At 40.0% G+C, this 22,131-nt stretch overlaps 1 protein-coding gene and 2 long non-coding RNA genes across 4 annotated transcripts; 1 reads left to right on the forward strand and 2 right to left on the reverse strand.

The window, feature by feature from the left end:
- Nucleotides 1-11,509: 11,509 nt before the first annotated feature.
- LOC148929247 (uncharacterized) lies at nt 11,510-13,867 on the reverse strand. 2 transcript variants are annotated; one of them, XR_016128781.1, is made up of 3 exons: nt 13,710-13,867; nt 11,970-12,262; nt 11,510-11,786 (listed from the first exon to the last, which is right to left on the reverse strand). It is a non-coding gene; the product is annotated as an uncharacterized LOC148929247 (long non-coding RNA). The 2 variants fall into 2 exon arrangements; XR_016128780.1 differs by lacking the exons at nt 11,510-11,786; nt 11,970-12,262 and adding an exon at nt 13,013-13,285 and having other exon boundaries at nt 13,710-13,792.
- LOC125194070 (uncharacterized) lies at nt 13,142-14,245 on the forward strand. The gene is made up of 3 exons (XR_007171682.2): nt 13,142-13,268; nt 13,339-13,477; nt 14,050-14,245. It is a non-coding gene; the product is annotated as an uncharacterized LOC125194070 (long non-coding RNA).
- Nucleotides 14,246-19,748: 5,503 nt separating this feature from the next.
- LOC125194068 (B3 domain-containing protein REM20-like) lies at nt 19,749-21,507 on the reverse strand. The gene is made up of 4 exons (XM_048092074.2): nt 21,457-21,507; nt 20,345-20,720; nt 20,109-20,257; nt 19,749-20,032 (listed from the first exon to the last, which is right to left on the reverse strand). The coding sequence occupies exons 1-4, from the start codon at nt 21,505-21,507 to the stop codon at nt 19,769-19,771; spliced, it is 840 nt and encodes a 279-aa protein (XP_047948031.2). The 3' UTR covers nt 19,749-19,768.
- Between the last annotated feature and the right edge of the window lie 624 nt (nt 21,508-22,131).

Here is a 22,131-nt window from a genome sequence, read left to right on the forward strand (position 1 = left end):
TCCTCACTAGTCTACGTAGATTCAACCGATCGACAACAGATTTCTTACAAACCAACTCCAAGCTCAGATCAACCAACAATAATCAGCAAATCAAATCCAAACAACATGATAAGATAAACGAAACAAAAGCAGTGATATTCATAGCAAAATACGAAGTATCCAACGATAGTAACAGACAAGGCCGAGCCTCGAACAGCGAGGGCTCGGCGAGTACCAAAAGTAGACAGAAAAATAAAGACAATTGTTTCTTCGCCTCCGTAGAGACGGTGTTGCACCCAATCTTCTGATGAAACGAGAACCCCCCCCAAGATCTCCCCCAAGTGTGTGAGTGTGTAGAAAAAAAGTGGAAAACTAAGCTAGGAGCTGAAAGGTGTTGATTCATGTTGATTGCGTGCTCCTTTTAATAATGGATAGAGCTTCTAGACTGTTCTTGCAATGCCCATTTTGCCCTTCGATTCAATGCTCTTTTGTCTAGCACTCTTCCTTGTTCAGCTGATTTCCCTTGTCGGCTTCCTCCACCAGGTGATCTATGTCTTCTTCCTGGGGTTGGCAATTTTCTCTACATACCTGGCTCAAAAAGGTTTGTTAGACCCGGGAAATCACAGAATTTATCCCTTAAAGTCCATGCGGCATAAAGTCCATGCCCCAAACATCGAAAATTTCACAAACTATTATTGGGTTCTGCAGCATTTCATCTCTCCTAGAAATCCCCCCGGTCAGTTGGCATCTCTCACAAACTTGACAAAATTCGAAAGCATCCTTATTCAGGGTTGGCCAATAAAATCCACTATCCAAAACCTTCCTGTTTTCCTAGGTCCAAAATGACCTCCACAGGCTAAGGCATGGCAGTGGTTTAAGACATCCTTTTGTTCCCACTCTGGAATGCATCGTCGGATTACCTGGTCTGAGCACATCTTCCAGAGGTAGGGATCATCCCAGAAGTAGTATTTGGCTTCACTCTTTAGCTTCATTTCTGGGCCCGGGAAATTTCTTGGGAACCTGGCATTTCTCCTGTGACTAAGTAATTAGCCAGGTCAGCGAACCATGGCTCTGCATTTAACGGATGCTTCCCTCTGTCTGATGTTCCTGGACCTGTTACTGCCAACACTGCTTCCCAGTTAATAGGTCTACCAGACTTCCATATATAATAAAGATGTTCCTCGGGGAATGCATCAGGTATAGCTTCGTCCGTATCCCTTGGAATATTCAACTTAAATGATCTGCAACTTTGTTCTCCATCCCCTTTTTATCCTTTACTTCCCAGTCAACTTATTGCAATAATAGCAGCCACCTAATCAAACTTGGTTTAGACTCTCTCTTGGCCAGGAGATACTTGATGGCTGCGTGATCAGTGTAAACTATCACCTTCGACCCTAACAAGTATGATCGAAACATCTCGAACGAGTATACCACTGCTAACATCTCCTTTTCTGTGGTATCATAGTTCTTCTGAGCCTGGTTGAGGGTCTTCGAGGCATAGAAAATGACATAGCTTTTCCCATCGATCTTTTGGCCTAGGACCGCTCCTACCGCAAAATCACTTGCATCGCACATCACCTCCACATCACCTCAAAAGGGTAGTTCCAATCTGGTGCTCTGATTATTGGGGCATAGACAAGTCTATCCTTCAACAATTGGAAAGCCTTCTTGCAACCTTCATCAAAATCAAACTCCACATCATTGTGCAAGAGATGCGTAAGTGGTTGGGCAATCTTTGCAAAATCCTTGATGAATCTTCTATAAAATCCTGCATGACCCAGGAACCCTCTGACCTCCTTCTGATTCGTGGGGTAGGGCAGTTTCGAGATTACATCCACCTTGGATTCATCCACTTGAATCCCTCTTTCAGAAACCACATGACCTAGGACTATTCCTTCTGGTACCATGAAATGGCATTTCTTGAAGTTTAGAACTAAATTATTCTCCTGACACCTTCTCAACACCAGATCTAAATTGGTCAGGCACGCATCAAAGGAATTCCCATACACCGTGAAATCATCCTTAAATATTTCAATACACACCTCCAACAAATCTGAGAAGATGCTCATCATACAACGCTGGAATGTGCCCGGTGCATTGCATAATCCAAACGACATTCTTCTATACGCATAAGTGCCAAACGGACAGGTAAAGGTTGTCTTCTCCTAGTCTTCAGGATCCACATATATTTGGAAGTATCCACTGTATCCATCTAGGAAGCAAAAGTATTGCTTCCCAGCCAATCTCTCCAACATCTGATCAATGAAGGGTAAAGGAAAATGGTCCTTCTTGGTGGCTTCATTAAGCTTCCGGTAATCAATGCACATCCTCCATCCAGTCACCAATCTAGTGGGTACCAACTCATTCTTGTCGTTCTCTATCACTTGTATTCCTGACTTCTTTGGCACCATGTGAACTGGGCTGATGATAAGGCTAATTTCATGCATTGTTTATGTGATGAAAAGTCACCATTTACTGGGTCTAACGCATTATTTAAGGCAGGTGTGTGAAGGAAGTCGCTAGGTCCAGGAAGAACTGAAGGGCAGTGGACCAGCGAAGAAAAAAGGCAAAAAAGTGAGAGAATTCGAGGAGAAAATGGCTGGACGAAGGGAGTCAAAAGCTGAGGGCAAAGAAGACTATTCACACAAGAGAGCCCCTGCTGGACCCATTTCCACGCCTATATATAGAGGAGCATGCAACACACGAAACATACATGATTTAGCTCTCAGCTCACACACTCACACACACTTGGGAAAATGGGGATTTTGGGGTAGTTAGAGGTTTCATCTTCGGAAAAATTCTGTTGCAACACCGTCCTCACGAAGGGCGAAGATACAATCATTTACATTCAGTTTTTGCACTTTTATCCCGTCGAACTTCAACGTTTCCGAAGTCGATTGGTTGTTTGCTACTTACCGTTTATCTATGCATTTAGTTTACGTCACGATGGTGTTCATTTTGTGTTGATTTACGTTGATTCTGTATTTTGAGGTTTTATTTCAGAGGTTGAATGTTATTCTCTGTTTGGAAGTTTCTGTGCTTGATCTGGGAAATAGGTTGTGGATCTGTGCTGTTGTTGTTGATCTGTGGTGAATCGGCGAATCTGTAGTTATGGATATAATTTTGGACGGAGTTTGTTTCGGATGCTTGGATCCGGAGTGGATTTAGCATCTGAAGTGTGGATCTGAACAGGGGAAACCGAGTTGTGCATGGATTTTGAACTTTCTGCTTTCTTTTTACTTTACTTCGTCTAGTAGCCGTAGATCTGCCTTAGTTTTGATTGTTTTTCGATTTTGTCGCTTTAATTTCTGTTGCTTCGTTTCGAATTACGTTCTCACTCTGTTTTTTTACTGGATGTTTCATGCCAATTGTTGGAGAAGATGATGTCGCTGTTAGTTAGTACTTTAGTTAGTTGTTTTCCAGCTTTTCATCCGTATTTTACTTTTTCAGTAAATGGTCCCTACCGTCAGTTGTTTTCCCAGGTCTAGGTAAATTTAGGAAGTAGTTCTTTCGATCCAGTTGTTAGAATAGCATATCTCAATTACCAAGTCTAGGATAAAAAGCTCAACCCTAAAATTGCGTGGCAGCAGCCAACCCAAAAATAGCTATACCACCCCAAATCCTTGAACATGCTTACTTGCGCATTCATCTCTGTGGATTCGATCCCTACTTCCACGTACTAGTTTCTTTTAGTTAAACGGGTTGGGGGTTTTTGAAGAGGGAATTAAGGTTGCGATTGTGTGCCCAACGACAGGTAGCTTGAGGTTCTCTGAATTCCTAGATCCTGTGTCTAACACTCTTTCGTTAACCAACACGTTCTCATTACCAAAACATTAACATCTTCAGCTGACCCATTCACTATCTGGAATATAGTAAATAATACCCAAGGACAACAACTTCAATACTTCTTTCAGAACTTCTTCCCTCATGTTTGGGTTTAGTTTACGCTGTGGATCTCTACGAGCCTTTGCCCCTTCTTCCAATCGGATGTGATGCATACAAAGGTCGGGGCTGATTCCCACCAGGTCGGAGAGAGTCCATCCTATGGCTTTCTTGTTTCTCCGGATTACTTCCAGTAGATCGCTCTCCTGCTCTGCCGTCAAGTGGCTGTTGATTATTACTGGGAATGTTTCATCCTCCCCAAGGTAGGCATACTTTAGGGTTTCGGGCAGTTTCTTCAACTCCTTCTTTGGTGTGATGGCTTCCTGGGGCAGGGGATTTTTCTCCAGGCCTCTGGTTCCTATTTCACCCAAGTCAGTTCCCTCGTCTGGGCTCCTCACTTGAACAGATCCTGTAGACTCGAATGACAATGGTAGGTGGCAGAATGCCATGATCGCTTCATTGATCTGTTCGTCTGTCAGGTTCCGAGTTAATAGGGTTTCACACCATCCTGCTACCTCCTTGTTTACAGACTGACTCAACTCCGAATTGTTGAACTGTTCCTGCATTAATTCGGTCTCAAGGTACTCCTCGACCAGGGGGTTAATAACATCAACAGCATGCAAATTTTCTACATCCAATGGTTTTTTCATGGCTTTATCAATGTTAAAGGTGTATTTCTCCCCATGGTAGTCTAGGCATATAGTACCGTCAAACACATCAATAATAGTCTTACCTGGTGCGTAAGAATGGTCTTCCTAAAAGCACTCTGCTAGACTCAGCAGATTCATTATCACTCAACTTTATTACATGGAAATCAGCTGGGTACAGGAAATCATGCACTTTTACTATCACATTCTCCAGCACACCCTCGGGTGAAATGCATGTTCTATCGGCTAACTGAATTACTACTTTCGTATCAACCAGACTCACCCCTATCAACTTCTTATATATCGAAAGTGGTAACACATTTATCGAGGCTCCTAGATCACACATTGCATGCTCAATTTTTATGTCACCCAGAGAAATGGGCAAAGTGAACATACCTGGGTCTGTGCATTTTGATGGCATCCTCCTTTTCTGTATCACAGCCGACACATTCTCTCCAATTACTATCTTTCCGTCGGGTTTGGTTTTTCCCGCTATGAACTCCTTAATGAATTTACTGACTGTAGGCACCTTTAAAGCTTGTAGGAAGGGTAGGTTGATTTCCAGTTTGCCGAAGATTTCCATGAAGTCCTCAGTGTCATCCTTCTTCTTCTTAGCTTCCCCTCGATGAGGAAATGGCTTCATGCGCTTCAACGTTCTTGCTGGACCTGGGACGGACGATTCTCCAACCTCTTTCCTTCCTTCCTCAATCTCCACTCCAGGCTCTGGGTCTAAGAAAAATGGATCAGCCATACGAGGTAGTGGTTTCTCCAGATCACCCTTCTAAAGGCCATCTTCTACCCTGGTGTTCCTTATCTCAACATCCCATTTATCGGTGGTCAGTTTCCCTTCTCCCCGGCTTGTCATAGGAGGTGTACTCTCATCTTCTCTCATTACTGGACCCTCATAGCCCCGTCCGGACCTTGAGTGATCTGACTGATATTTGCCTAGTCAGGTGGTTTCACCAAAGCTGGTATCCTTCCCTCGTGTCCCCTCATCTCATTCAACGAGGTGGTCAATTGTGACATTTGCTTGGCTAACATATCCATAGCAGACTTCTGCTCTTGTTGTGCATCTTGAATTTTGTGTACCACATCATTGTTTACCTACATATTGTTCTGCATGTGTTGTTGAGAGCTGACTAGGTCGTGTACCATATCATCCAGATTCCTCGGAGGCTTATAGTTCGATTGATTTGAACTTTTCCCCTGATTGTGGCTCGGTCCACTCCCCTGATTCTGGCGATAGTTCCCTTGATGTGTATGCTGGAAATTCTGATTGTTCCCAGTGGCGTTCCTCTGGTGTGGTGGCACATAAGAACTCCCTTGATTACTCTGGTTCCTTTTGTTCCAATTGGGCTGATCCCCTTGATTGCGATAACCCCAGTTGTTTGGCCCTTCTTGATTTTTCCCTGACCAGTTCGAATTATGTTGTGGTCCGTCCTGACTACGGTTAGGCCAATTCTGTTGGACCTCTGCTGGACCTGGGTACTGTAGCTGGAGCTGTTGGTTTCCATCTGCCCACCTAAAACAGGGGTTGTCTCTCCATGGTGCCTCCTTAATCTTCCACTGATTCCAGCTTGTATTCTGATTATTTTGATTCCAATTCCCCACTGCATTCACCTGGGTTTGGAACTCTCCATCGGGCGGTGGACCATAATAGAGTTGCAGTTGATTTTCCTCTGGACCTTGAGGTTTCTCTTTCTCCTGCGAGGTAGGGGAATTCTTTTTCTCAATTGCACTCAGAAGTGCCTTCTCCAACCGATCTATCCTATCCCCGACTCCTTCTCCTTCTTGTTCCTTAATTGCGTTAGCTGAACCTCTCCTCATGATATGTGGGTGGTCGTATGCCTTCTTTGCGTCGATCAGCCTTCCCAAAATCTCTCGTGCTTCACTTGCCTTATTCTTAGTAAAATTCCCCCTACTCGAGGAATTCATTAAGTCTTTAGACTCAGGATTAGCTCCTTCATAGAACAAGTAAAAAGTCTCAGCCTCCATCATCCTATGATTTGGACAGGCATCGAGCAGCCCCTTAAGCCGAGACCAGTACTGGCTCAAGGACTAATCGAAGTCTTGTTTGCATTCCTGAATCTCCTTCTTTAGGGCATTTGTTTTGTTAGAAGGGAAGAAATAGCCCAGGAATTCCAGTTTGAAATCCTTCCATGTGTTGATCGAGTCTGGTGGAAGCCTCAGCAACCATGTATTGGCCTCCCCTTTTAGGGAAAATGGGACTGCACGCAGGCGGTAGTTTTCCTCAGTGGCATCGTTGGGCCGCTTTTGGATGCTGCACAGCTTACTAAACTCGTTTAGGAATTCGTAAGGACATTCCTTCGTCCAGAGAATGTAGGTAAAACACCCAGCACATTTGTCTTGATATCAATAGACCTCTGGCGCTGGATCGATCTCCGGATCGGGATCCTCCAGGTGTACCATATCTACGTCTGCCTCCTCCTCTATTTCGGAGTGTTCAGTCTCTGTACACGACTTTGGGTCCTCTCCTCCCGAAGAATTCCACTCCTTCTCACTTTCTGATTCGAATGGAAATGGATCTACTGTCGTAAACCCTGATCTGGTGGTGACTGTGGATGTTGATTCCTTGACCTGCCACCTTACTTGAGCGTCCCTCGACCCAGATGGGTTACTCCAGTTTCCAAATCGTGAGCCCTTGCTCATAAACTGTCAGGAAAAGAAACAGATAAAAGAAATTAAAACGATATACACCAAATCTTTAAACACGTTAACAAAATACGCCATCCATACCCGGCAACGTTGCCAATTGAAGAGTGGTCGAAGAGTAAGCGAGATGTGTTTAAATTAAATCTCCCGATCCGGAGAATCCACTAGACACCGGGTCTAGGAACTCAGAGAATCCTTGGGTAACCTGTCGTTGGGCACACAATCACTTCATTCGCCCTTCAAAACCCTCAACCCGCTATAGCTAAAAAGATTAGTACAGGGAAGCAGGGATCGAATCCACAGAGACAGATGTGTAAGAAAACATGTTCAAAGACCTGGAAGCTATTTTTGGCTGCTGCCACGCAATTTTTGGGGTTGAGCTTTAATTCCTAGACTGGGTAGATGAAATATTCTACTCTAACAGCTAGATCTAGGCAGGGACATGCATGATGACTGAAAATGACTGAAATGACTACTTGACTGGGTAAACGACTTCCTGAGCTGGCTTAGTAGGCGAAAAGCGAAACGTGGGGACCATTTCCTAAAACGGCATAGTACGACTGGAAAAGCTGCAAATTAACTAACCTAAAGACTAACTAACAGCGACATCATCTTCTCTAACTTTTATCACGAAACAACCGGTGAAAAACAGAGCAAATAAAGATCGAAACAGGGCAGACGAAATTAAACCGATTGACACAAAGAACGACTAAAACTAACATAGATCCATGACTACTAGACGAGGCAAGCAAGTAAATAGAGTTTAAAACATCATAACCATGCAAATGCGAACAGATCTAAACGTCAGATGCTTCATCCACTCCGGACCCAAGCCATCCACAACAATCAAACACCGTTTCCATCTCCAATCTTCACCGATTCAACTAGATTCAACCAATCAACCACAATCTCCAAGCAATTCAGACTCCAAACTCAAATCAACCAACAATATCCACCAAAGCAAACAAATAAAAGGACAATATCATAACTGAAATCAAAATAGAAATATCCATAGCAAAATGCGAAGTATCTAGCGAAACAATAACAAAGCATAACCGAGCTTCGAACAGCGAAGACTCGGGGAAATACGGAATGTAAAGCGAAAAGCAGTAAAGGATTGTATCTTGGCCTCCGTAGAGACGATGTTACACCACTACCAAATTTGAAACGTGAACTCCCCAGAATGATTCCCCTCAAGTGTGTGTAGAGAAAAGTGGAAAAACTAAGCTAAGAGCCGAAACGGAAACAAAGATATCTTCATGTTGATCGCGTGCTCTTATTTATAGTGGATAGAGCTTCTAGACTGTTCCTGTGATTCCCATTTTGCCCTCCAATCGGATGCTACTCAGTCTTGTAACTCTTCCTTCTTCCGCTCACTTTTCCTGCCAGCTTCTTCTTCCAGGCTATCTTCGTCTTCTTCCTGGGGCTGGAGATTTCTCTACACACCTAGCTTATAAAACCTTGTTAGACCCAGGAAATCACAAAATTTATCCCTATAACCAATGCATGAAATCAGCCTTATCACCAACCTCATTACGTGGAATCATGAAATCACATCAATGGATTCACATGTGTATTTTTTTGAAAAAAACGATTGGATGAAGTCTGTCAAGGAAAATGCGATACACTAGCCTTAAACTTAGTATTGCAGAAAGAAATAATGAGCTAGAAACGATTCATTTAGTGGAACTGAGCTAAAAAAAGTTTTCACCCCTATAAGAATGAAATAATCACAAATGTGGTTGCCAAATAAGGAGGTGAACAAAAGTTCCAACGTAATGTGCCTTTCTCTTGAGGAGAAATGTCTGAACAATAAGCAATTTAAGGGTGAAGTTATATCATGAGAGTTAAAGAATCTGGGATATTGATCTAATAAATGGTGGGTCATATAGGAGACAACAACCAACAAAGATGTTTGAGAACATATGAGTCTTCCAAATTTAAGATTTGAAAGTAAGTCACCACTTTCGTTAGAAAAAAAAATGATAGTGACTTATTACTTGCAAAAACATGGGTCAATCAAAAGTCTTTAATAGACGGCTACCCTTGTTAAGGAGGTTTAGAGAATGTCCAAGGAATGAGATCATTCTGGAGGGCGGTCGTAAGCAACTTTAGAATTAAAGGTTTATGACCGGAGCTTATGAAGCCAACACTTTACATATATTTTTTTTGAACAATGAGCTCAACTACTATAGTCAACAAACTGAAAGAGAGTCACAACTTTCATAAGAAAGGAAAAAGTGAGGCATTACTTGCATAAATGCGTATCAATCTAAAGTCTAAAGTAGATGAGGGCATTTTCATTAAGGAGGTCCATAGAAAAAAATCGATGGGAATCCAAGTAAGTACTGTTGATCATAATCGTTTGTTCCAGTTATGTGACACTTCCTTGTTTGTTCTTTTGGAGCTCGAACATGGTAAGAGCTTTCTAGGAAACCATATATTCCAAGCTAGGATTCCTGTTGATACAACTAACAACTGTAGTTGAAGGTCATATTTTCGTAGTGTTCTTGATACGTCATAATGGTCATTCTCGTAAAACATTGCATTCTTCATCGTGCTTCACAGCGTGCTATATGTATTGTTGCTAGGTCGCGCAGCCACTGTGACATGTTACGCAAGACTAGATCACTTAATTAGATCGCATGTATGATATATTTTCGTGTAAAGATACATCTCTTTTACTGGATCGAGGGTACGCTCATTTTGGTTATGATTGAGATTATAAAGGCAAAGGGAACTTTCTATTGTTCACATCATTAAAACGTTCGACAGACGCCCATGTGTCATAGGTAGTTTTTCGTATCTCGTGCGATTGTTAGCATCTAAGAATAGATGGGTTCATTCATAAATTATAATGTTCATTCTTGTACATTTGGAATCGTTCCAAATACAACATCATGAATCGTGGTTTCGTCAAGACATAAGGTAGAGGAAAAAGACGTGGGGTCTGTTTTCAGACTCATTCATCTATATTTCCTTGCCCCTTTTTTTAAAAAACAAAATTATGAGTTTGCCCTAACTTGCATATACTCGTTCGTTTTATCGCTTAGAAAAGCGGTAAGGAAGTCACCAACTTACAATAATGTTCAAGAGCGTTTAGCCTAACGTACTTCTTAGCCATTATATGTTCGCATGCGTTAGTCATTCCGTAACTTTCTAAAAAGTTCTTAATCTACCATCATACTTCACATAATCGAACATGCGCATTTCATAATACTTTAGCATTTGTCTCAAAGACATCCTTATGCTTAACTTGAAATTTCACAGTCCGTATGGAGATATGAAGTTTGCATTCTTTTCCTTGAAAACTTTGAATATTTTCATAACAAAAATTATGTTTTCATTAATCTAGGTCCTTCATGAATAACTGATCATTTTCTCATAAAAACTTCTTTCTTACCTCATTGTTGCGGTTGAACGTGACGAGTCGAGGTGTTGATGATAAGGATCCATGTATTTTATGATCCATTCCTCAAGGATTACCCATTTATGATGCTTGATCTAACTATTTTGTGATGCTATTTTCAATTTATCAACACAAGACAAAAGATAATAGATGATCCAACCAACAAAAATTGAATCTAAACAAGAATGGATGGAAGATTAGGAATGGAAAGCATGTGTATAATGATGAGATAAAAGAGTTATGACCATAGGACCTTGACCAAAAGGATGGAAACAACCCTAGGCAACTTTCAATAGCCCCCTTGGCTCCACTACTCAAGGGATACACCCCATTGATGCATACCTCTACTTGAATCAATCTATGAAATTGAAACAAGCAACCTTCAAGGAAGGAATTAGATACATTCCTCAAAGAGGAAAACCCCCCTAGGGAGATAACTTCAATCACAATCTTATCTTCATCTAGAATGAAAAATGACACCAAAAGGTATTTATACTAAGGCCCAAAAATGTGAAAAAAGGCCCTCAAAAACTAAGTTTCGGGTGTTCTCTCTAGACTCCCTCACCAGTTCTGCGCGACTTCTATAAAACCACCATAACTCCCTAATTTGGACTCCGATTGAGATGTGCAAGATACCCACGTGAAGCTGTTTCCAAGACGAAGACGATGGTGGTAGTTTCGTAGCTTTCGGATATCATCTCGATAGGACGGTTTCTGATTGAATCCAGCTGTAGTTGAAATCCTTGACGCACGGCTTCCATGATCGTATCAGTTGAGCTCCTTTAAGTTTAACATTTCAGTCGTATTCTAATCTAGTACTATTATTCTAGACTAAGGCTTAAAAGAAGGTTCTTGGGTCCAGAGCGAAAGAACATTGATCCATTCTGTCACGACCACAACTCCCTAGTGATAGTGAGTGCAGCTATAACGTGACTAAACAACACTTTAAAAGTAAAATGGGGTAAACATAGATGGTAAGTCGAGTTTAGAACATGAGTCTCATAGGCGAAAGTGATACAAGGTCAAAATAAAGTCAGAGTGCGGTCTAGATTCATAGACTCCTAGTACAAAATCCTAATGCAGCGGAAGAGACCAAGACAAATAAGTATGTGTGAAGACACACTCCTTTGGACATCGTAAAGTTTACTCATTATTTCCGTTGCTCAACACCTTCGCCCTTCTCGTTCATGCTCAACCTGCACGTTAGAAAAGAAACATGCAGGGCTGAGTATTTTATACTCAATGGATTGCCAAAATAAGTTTCATTTAATTTTTCAGCCATAGTTGAGTGAACACGGGGTTTTCATTTTAAAATGCCCGAGTCACTAAATTCCTTTTATCTCATAAAATTGATTGCGCAATCACATAAACATAGGTACCATATCTGAACGTATGTGAACCGAGAATGTGGCCACATTCCACGACGGTCACTGGACTGGCCAAGTGCCGTGGAGATGGTGCTCTTCCACGGTCACCTACATCTTTCTCTAGCCGGGGAGGTGGCCTCTCCAGCCGGGGAGGTGGCCACCTCCCAACGGCCTCCACTTTTATAATCTTTGTGTCGTGGAAGGTGGCCACCTTCCAACGGTCACCTGTGTACACTAATCCGAGTAGGGACACCACCCTCACTCGGACCCGAATTCGATTCTTACGTTCCAACCAAACAGATAGGCTCCATACACATAAAATAAATCATTTATGGCAAGATAACATCATTTGCATAACCAAATATCATCTCAAAATATTTGCCATTTTATCCACATTAGTATGTAGGATAGAAAAGTTCCCCTCATGAGTTTATACTTGAATTTCCTTACTCCGTCCTTAACTTGCTCGCGGAGATAGCCCTTTTGAAAATGATAACATATGCTCAATCAGACTCAAGAAAATATCTACTTAGAATACATGCATCCTAATTAATCGCTTTCCATTTTCCGTTCTACCCTTAGGAAATTTATGAAATTCAGTAGAAAATTTATGAAATTCTTTAGCAATTAAAATGGAGGTTTAATCATTTGTGTTAACTCCGTCCGAACTTAATCCCTTATTAGAATTAAATATTCAAGTAAGAATTAAGAAAATCGAAACTAATAAAATGTCTCTAGATTTAATAAATTAATCCAAGAATTAATAACTTAGGACCTTGATTTAAAATCTCTTGAGCCATACCTAATTGAATTTTCTCACTTTAATTAAATTGGCCTAACTAATTAAGGTAATTAGTCCAACTCACTTCTCGCACAATTTCAGCCCAATACTATCACTAGATCAAAGCTGTATTCTTTTGATATACAATTATATTAAGTCACGCCCTCTTCTCTCTCTCTCTTTCTAATATGGGACTCGACTTCTATTTCACCCTTTTCTTCTCACGCCACAAGTACCGCCTACCAACTCTCTCTTTCGATTTTTGCTGCGGCCATGGCATCACCGGTGGCGACGCCGGCTGCCTCTCGCGCTCCGTCTCCCGTACCACTCGGTCGCCGCCATCGCTACTCTCTCTCTCTCCCCTCCATCAACACCACCGTCATCCAATGCCTTCGACCACTCCCACCGTGGCTATGCACGGTGGTGGTCTCCACTGCATGCGGTGGTAACACCGCCTTCCGCCCTCGTCGGATCCCCTCGATGTCGCTATGGCCAGCCCCTCCTCCACGTGTGCTGTCAGCCTTGTCAAGGTGAAGTTCTCTCTGTTCTGTTACATTTAATTTTAGCTTTAGATCTAAACATTTTCATCCTAAAACTCAGATAGGATAGATCGTGAAACTGTCGCTATCGGGATTGGCTCAGCGTAGCCGCCGCCCTCTTACTGCCGATATGCCGTCGCCGGAGCACCATGCCAGAAATCATGGCAGCAGCTCCCCCACAAGGGAAGCCCTCTAACCATGTAGTTATTTAATTCTATTGCTTATTATTCTCGTGTTTTTAAGCGACTTGAGCATATTTATTGAATATTGGTTGAACAAATCATAAGTTTAGTGTTCTTAAATCTTGGTTTGGAAGTTGTATCTAAATTATGTAGTACTATTAGATGATTTAGATTTTACAGATTCTTTATTTTCTTCATATGCTGCTATATGATGCATAATCATACAAAAAGAACTCTACCAATTACTTACTTAAACTTATTGAAGAAGAACTTGCTCTCCACTTCTCTGAAATTCCTCCTCCCTGTTTCTCTCTTGAATATGGCGGTTATGATGTGTATAGCAGCTGAAAATGGGGAAGGCTAAGGTTTTTATATTCCAAAGATAATTTTGACAAGTGTCCCTATTTTCTTATTCACAAGTGTTAATATTTTGGCATGTGGCGTGGAGGAGAACTTGGAAAATAAGTTCATGGTCTTACTCACATCCCTATTAAATACTTAATCAATTTCTTCTAGAACCCATTTACTTGGAAAAATCCTCGAATAACTTATATATATACACTTATTTTTATTTCTTTTTATGGGTGAAGGAATGGAAAGGAAGACCTTGTGGTAGAGGTGGCCACGGTTCGAAAACCGCCGGTTCTGGTTCGTCAAAATCGTGAACCGTAACCGGCCCGGATACCGGTTATCCGGTTCCGGTTTAACTGCCGGTTACCGCCGGTTTCGGTTCCGGTTACGAACCGCCGGTTTTTCACCGGTTCCGGCGGTTCCGGGCCGGTTCCGGTTCAATTTTTTTTTTTTTTTTTTAATTTTAGAGTTATTAAATCTTAGAGTTATAACTTTTATTGCAATTCTATAGTAAAATCCAAAGAGAATCGATAACGATAAAGAATTGCAATTTTATTGATTTGAAACTTTGAATGTAAATTTCTACAATACAATATTACAATTACAAGTTACAAAATACAACAATACTACAACTATACACTTGAATTTAAAATTTAAATACAAAATTACAATTTACAAAAACATATTAAAAGTAAAGTTGAAACAATTAGAAAAAAAAAAAGAAATAAAAGGAAATGGACTTGAGCTCAACTTAAATTTTAAATTTAAGTTGAGGTGCCTACGTATCCTTAATGCTCAATTGCATTGAGGAATCAAAGTCCACGTAGTTCTCTTACCTTGCTTACCTTGTTGGTTGGCGGTTGACGACGGTTGGCCTTCATTCTCCACCTTCATCCTCGGTGTCGGTGAAGGTTTCCTCACTCTCTTCACGAGCATCCCAATCTGGTTCTTGCGCTCTCCTTGCAGCTTTTCCCCAATCATCAAGTAACATCACGGCTTCCATATTTCTCGCGGAGAGTTTGCTTCTTCTCACGTCCAAGACACATGCTCCAACACTGAAAGCGGACTCGACGGCTACAGTGGAAGCCGGGACTGCAAAGATCTCCTTAGCCATTGACGCAAGTATGGGATAATCTTTCTCGTGTGTTCCCCACCACTCTAGGACGTCGATTTGGGCGGGTGTAGGACCTACATCACTAAAAGTATGGTGGCGTGCTTCCAAATAAAAATCTAACTCGCTTACCGATCCCATTGAGGTGGACCTTGAACTTGAGCTTGTGCCGTAGCCGTATAAGTCGGCTAATTGTGATTGAGCATCGGGGTCATCATAAGCAAAACCAAAACCGCCGTATTGCTGCGGTTGAGGAGCATGTTGTGTACGTGGATGAATTTGGTGGGTACGGTTATACTTTTCTTCATATTCGGCAAAGAGAGTACGCAAACTACTTTCAAATTGAGCTTGAACAAGTGATCTATCAGGAATGGTTAGTTCAAAAACTCTCGAGGTTTCATTATCATCAAAAGGCAAATTTTGAAGTGGACTAAGATCAATAGAACGCAAATTTTGATAATAGAAATCTAAGATCTTAGTTGTGCCAGCTAATTTCCATTTCGGATCCAAGCACTTAGCAATTAAAAACACAGTTGGAATTTCACTAAAATACTTCAACCATTTTTCAATCATATAAAATAAAACACACATTAACTCACGAGATCTAGCATTTTTCATGCATGTTTTAAAACCAAGTGCTATATACATGCAATGCTCTAACACACGAACAGATGTGCAATAGTAAACACCCGATAATTCAACGGTAGCACTTTTGAAAGCTTTGAACAATTGACATAAACTCATGCTTTGGTCCCAACAATTAGGCGTAAGAACTATATCACCATAGGGATTAGTTCTAAAAAAATCGCACAAAGCATTTCTATGCTCCAAAGTAGAATTGAGGCAATCATATGTAGAGTTCAATCTAGTAGACACATCCATTATAAAAGTTGTATACCTGATGTTCCTGTTACGGCAATATTTTTTCCAAGCCTTGCCAAGCTTGAAATGGATCGCTCTAACTGCATTTCTAATAGGATCAACATGCTTTTGCCATAAAGAAAGCGCATCTTGTACACATAAGTTCAAAATATGACATACACATCTTTGATGAAAATACTTACCATCGATAATCGGAGAGCACGCATCAATCAAGTCGCTAATACTTGCAGTATTAGCAGTTGCATTATCAAAAGCAATAGAAAACACCTTATTGCATAATTGATATTCATTCAAAACTTGAATAATTAAATAAGCAATTGCATTTGCAGTGTGTGGTGTAGGAAAATCTCTAAAGCAATTAAACGTTTGTTCAAAGACCAACTATTGTCCATAAAGTGAACCGTAATTCCCATGTATGCATGGTTTTGGAAAGCGTCAGTCCATACATCAGAGCAAATATTCACTTTGTGTCCCAAGTTACTCAAATATCGTGACAAATCTTTTTTCATTTCAGTATATTGATTTTTGGTAGATCGTTGAATACTAGTTCTAGGTAGTCTTTTTGAGTTCAAATTATAACACTCTTTCATCGAATCTTCATAATCTTGATTATCATAAACATTAAAAGGAAGATGATGCATGTCAGCAAATTTAGCCATAACGTCAGTAGTATGCTTATGATCATATCTTAAAAGAGCGGAGGACGGCGTACCTGTTTGAGACGAACCGGAGGCGGAGCCATGGGCACTCGCACTTTGGAAGTTGAGTTGGGTTTGGCTAGCGGTATGCCCATATAGTTCGGGATGAATCGTCTGCATGTGACGGATGAGAGAGCCATATCCCCCGAACTTCTTGAATTTGTATTTTTTGGTGCAGTAGTTACAATATGCCATAAAAAATACCGGCACTTCATTAGCGGAAGAAACTATTGGGACCTTTTTGAAATGTTTCACAAATATATCAGATTTATATTTAGTTTTTTCTCCGCGGCCGTCTTGTGAAGAGGGGGGGGCATTTCCTCATTTTCGTGGTCACCACCGTCACTGTCCTCATTATCATCGTTCAGATTAACATTTCAATATCGTAATCATCGACCGAGATGTAATTATCAGCATCGGATTCGGCGCCAACCGCGCCATGACCACCCAATTGGGATAGTGCAATGGCTGCAGCTGCACGACGATCTTCTTCCATCTACAAATAGTATACGTAGTATGTACGAATTAGAATTTAGAAGATGATGAACATAGAAAAAATAATATGCAAAATATTTTATAACTTACTTGTAAGCGAACAGCCTCAGCATGGGAAACCTCCTCCAAAATTTCTCGACGAGTAGGTCGTCGTGATTTTCTCGGACGGGTAGATTGATCTTCTGCAATTCCTTTGCCCCGTCGATCACGGTCACCACCACCACGAGAAGAAGACATATTTTTATTATAGTAATGTAGTTGAACAAGTTGTAAGTTGTAACTAATATGAAGTACAAATTATGAAAATTGATGAACAACTTAAGTAAACAAGTAGAGAGCAAATTGAGAGAATGAGGTAGAGAATAGAGAATTGGAGATTGAGAGAGAAATCCTTGTTAATACAAGAATGGGGTGAGTAGAAGTGATGAAGAAGGGGGTATTTATAGATAAAAATGGGGGAAAATCTGATATTAAAAAAAAAAAAAAAATTGAAATTCAAAATTTGAAACGGTCGGAAACCGCCGGTTTTCGGTCGGAAACCGCCGGTCTTCGGTCAGAAAACCGCCGGTTTCTGACCGAAAACCGGCGGTTTCCGACACCTTTTCAGACCCTACGCCTGAACCCTATGCCTGAACCGTCGGGAACCGGCGGTTTTGTGTCAGGAACCGCCGGTTTTCTGACACAAACCGCCGGTTTTCCGACACAAACCGGCGGTTAACCGTTCTTTTTCAGACCTACCCCCTGAACCCTACGAACCTATCCACGAACGGCTACTTTTTCCGGTTAACCGGCGGTTAACCGCCGGTTCCGGTTGCATATTTCTTGAACCGTAACCGAACCGTAAAAACCGTATAACCGGATTTCGAACCGGAACCGTCGTCCGGTTCCGGTTCCGGTTCCGAACCGCCGGTTGGAAACCGGCGGTTAACCGGTGGTCCGGTTTGGTTTGGCCACCTCTACCTTGTGGCTACCCGAAGATGCATTGGGAGAGCGTTTCATTTGCATTTCTCTTAATTTACTTGTAATAGATTAATATCCAATTATTTAAAAATTATATTCTATCGGACTTTCATTTGTATGCACTTAGATATTTCCATTCTCGGTTTGAGATTTATAATTTTGTTGTTTATTATTATTTTTATTAGGTCAAAGTTTGTCACAACGCTTTTGTTTCTTATAAATCACACTAAAAGATTCCAAGAAAACTACTCAATTAATTTTTTTTCCTAATAACTAATATATGAAATTTCTTTATATCGTTTTCGAAGAGTTATAAATAATAATTTGTAACCTAAGATTCATAGCTTAAGGAGTCTTACAAAAACTTGGGTTGTTACACATAGCCAAACAGATAGGTAATCGTAAAGCAAAACATGGCATGACAAACATACTTAAGAAAAGATTCGCATTTCATACTAAAAGCACGTTTTGAAAAGAATACCCACCTCAGAGCTTAATTCCTTCATTGAAAGTTCCTCGACTTGGTCTTACTTGACGTGCGACGACGTCCCTTTAAAAATAAGGTATACTTAAATTAGGATTTAAGAAGCCAAATGAACTTAACATGAATGCATCCTAAGTGCATGATCATTTAATTCTTTTTCTTATTTCGTAGAAAAGTCTTTGAGCATTAATTAAATCATGCGATTTAATTTTATGTGGAGGTCTATCAATTATCCTTTTTAACGGAAGAGCGTTACCTCCTATGTAAATTATTCAAGCATAAAAAGAATAATCTGAGGTCTACTCATTATTCTGAAATTAATTAGTGTACCATTTCTTGACATTTAATTATTCGAGCTCTAAGCTAAGGTCTGGGAATTAAATAATTAAACTCAAATCTTATTACTCATTCATAGCCCATATAAATTTAATTATACACCAAAATAATATTCGAAGAAACACTTCAATTGTCCATACATTAAATTCACCCTCAAAAGTGTATTGTGTCACACTGTCACTATATACATAACGTTTTAATTTGACATACATAAAAGTGTACGAAGAGAGATGGATTACCGTCATATTGGTGAAGTTCCTTGTTTGCTGAAAAGAGAATAAATAGCCACAACTAATCACTCAAAATTTGAAGGTTGTAATCGTGATTTCTTTCCCTTGTGTGTGTGTATATATTATATAGTTTCACAAAAATCATAAAAAAAAATAGTATGACGCCGACCTCTTCCTTTTCTTTCGCTATCGGCAAACTTAAACTAAGATACCATAAGTCAACAAAGAATAAAATTAAGAATTTAAAGAAAGGAATTGTAAATTTACCAATGGTATAATACAACAATGGCGTCGAAAGTTAAATCTCAAGCTGTCAATACACACATTAGAGGTATTTGGCCATTCTAATATTTTCCATATAATAAAAGAAATCTTAAGCTTATTGTGCATGGAAAGCAATTAAGAGAGGTATGTGAAGGATAATGCATGTGAAGGGTGACGCAAACGATCATGTTTTCTCCATTTATCTTCTACAATTATTAGACCATTATATACATACACAATATGCACATGCACATGCACACACACACTATGCACATGCACAAACACACACTATACACACACAATATATGCACTTGCACAACATTTCGGTGCAGCGTTTGATCAAGCATTGGAGTTTCTGTATCACAACAAATTACTGTTGAACCTAAATTCTATTACAACACACAATCTTACTGCATTGTCCTAATCTTTCCATTAAAAAAAAAAACACTAAAAATTTGTACAAATATTTGTGCTTTCTTTCACCATCCCTACCTTTTGCTACCTATGTTGCAATGAAAATACACTTATCTTGAGGTGCATATCCCCTACGCCGCTGCCATTGCCGATGAACTCGCATATGAGCTTGTCACCTGTTTTCAACATATTCGTTCGGTAGACGGCTTTCCACCCTCCATTATAGTTCACTCTACCATCCTTCCAGGATCTGCGCTTTGTCTCAAACGTCCTCCCTTTTGGATCCACGAGCAACAAAGTCTCCGGGAGTTGGATATTGTGGTCTCTGATCACATCTATTGGGAAGTGCTGTCACGACAACATAAAGAAAACATGTATAAGGAGACATATAAATTGACATATCGCATCGATTAGATCAACTTACCATCTCATTTGCTCTGTTTTCCCTCACATCCACCACGAAGTAAGGGTTCAAGGGCGGCTGCATACCCCCAGGTTTGAAAATCTCCTCACCGTAGTAATCCTGCTTCTTCCTCTTCTTTCCAGACTTGCTAGTACCGGCCTCCCCAGCTACTGCAATCACAATTCATAAACAACATATGCACAACGAATCACTTAACTAAATATCATCACTGTAAGGAAATGCAAAGTAGAACTCACCATCCACCACCATCTCCGTGCCTCGGTTTTCAGGAGGCTTCTCATCACCAGCCTCTACATCCTCAGTTTTTACTTCTACTTTTACAATCGGCAATCTCGTGGTCTTAACATTGCGACGTTCAATTCTGACATCTTCACTGCCAGAGGGACTCATAACTTTAAAATTGAGCACACCTTCAGAACAGGATTGATAGAATAAAACATCACCCCTTTGAATCATGTTATCTTCTACAAATTTCACCCAACCGTCTGTGAAATACCAACCATCAATAAATTTTTCTATTTTGAGGTGCCATAGATTGTTATTAGAGTCACGCAGGGCCATATCTTGTGGCTCAGTTCCATGAATCGAGTCGGTAAACTCCGAGGGAACAATCTGAAAACACGTGAAATTAGATCAACACAGATAGTAATGCCTTAAAACACAGTCATGTAAGGCAACAAAGTACAAAAATTTGCTATTATATCATTATTACTATTTTGCACTAGTTCTGTGCACTGTAGTGCAGTGAAGTGCACTAAATGAGTTCATAACACTTTAGGTGCAAAAGTTTGCACTATTTCGGTGCACCAAAATAGTGCAAACCCAGTAAGTCAAATGTTACATTACAAGCATTGTTTATTAATATTAGTATATGATTATGTTTTATGTCTTTTCTATAATTACTTCAAACAAAAATATATATGCGACACTCAATGCAAGCAAGCTATTGGAGTTCAGAACACTTTTAAGTGCAGAAGTGCAAACCAAGTTAGTCTAATGATACATTACAAGCATTGTTTATTACTACTATTACATCATTTCAATAACTACCATATAGTGTGCATATCGACAATTAACATTGCAAAACACAATAAATTACTTCTAGAAAAAGGTTGTAATCACTAATCACTCATAATTTATCCATCACAGTAAACACATTCAGATTTTATAGAACAATAAAAGTTATACAATTCTATAATAATTAAAAAAACGAATGAAAAAAAAAAAAGAATAGTGTAAATTATAAAAGAAATGGAGAAAAAAAAAAAGAAGAAGAGCACACTGCACCTCTAAATTGATAAAAATGAAAGAAAGCAAAAGATAAAATAGAAGGAATGAGCACACTTACATTTGGTAATGACCGTCTCTGAACGATTTGTGAAGCCCCACGCGACGCCATCTATGATCGACCACTTTAACAAAAATACCCTTAAATAAGAAATATTTTAGATGGGAGATGTAAAAAATAGAAAGAAACTTAAAACCATTTTATAGGCGAGAAAAATAAGTATTTCGGGTAAGAGTTCGATGTGGGATAAAGACTATATATAGGTGAGAAAAAAGAGTATTTCGGGTAAGAGTTCGACGTGGGATAAATAATAACTCGTTGTTTGATAAAAAAGGAAGACTTTAAAAAGATTGTATCTTCTACCATGAAAGTCGACATTACAAATGTGACTATTCTCCGATTATAGTTAGATTTCACTTAGAATACACAATAACTACCAAAGATAACATGCATTTTATAAAATAATCTCCCCCGATGACACAGGGCTCACACCATTCGACTTGTATTCTGTGCAACCAGAGTCTCCTTTTTTCATAGAATTTACTATGTCTCTCTCTTTACTTCTGAAATTAGTAATCTTGTACATGTTATGTAATATCTACCTCAATCGACCTATGGTTTTCTTCCCTAACATACTCGTGCAATCCAATTTGAGTTGGACTTTCCTTGACACCGGGAAATATATGGTGAAGTAGGATATGATATAGAAATCACTCAAAAGAAACACTCTCAATT

Source organism: Salvia hispanica, chromosome 4 (genome assembly GCF_029641045.1).
Source record: "Salvia hispanica isolate PSC_SH4W2 chromosome 4, Shi_PSC_v1, whole genome shotgun sequence".
In the NCBI taxonomy this organism is placed as follows: domain Eukaryota; kingdom Viridiplantae; phylum Streptophyta; class Magnoliopsida; order Lamiales; family Lamiaceae; genus Salvia; species Salvia hispanica.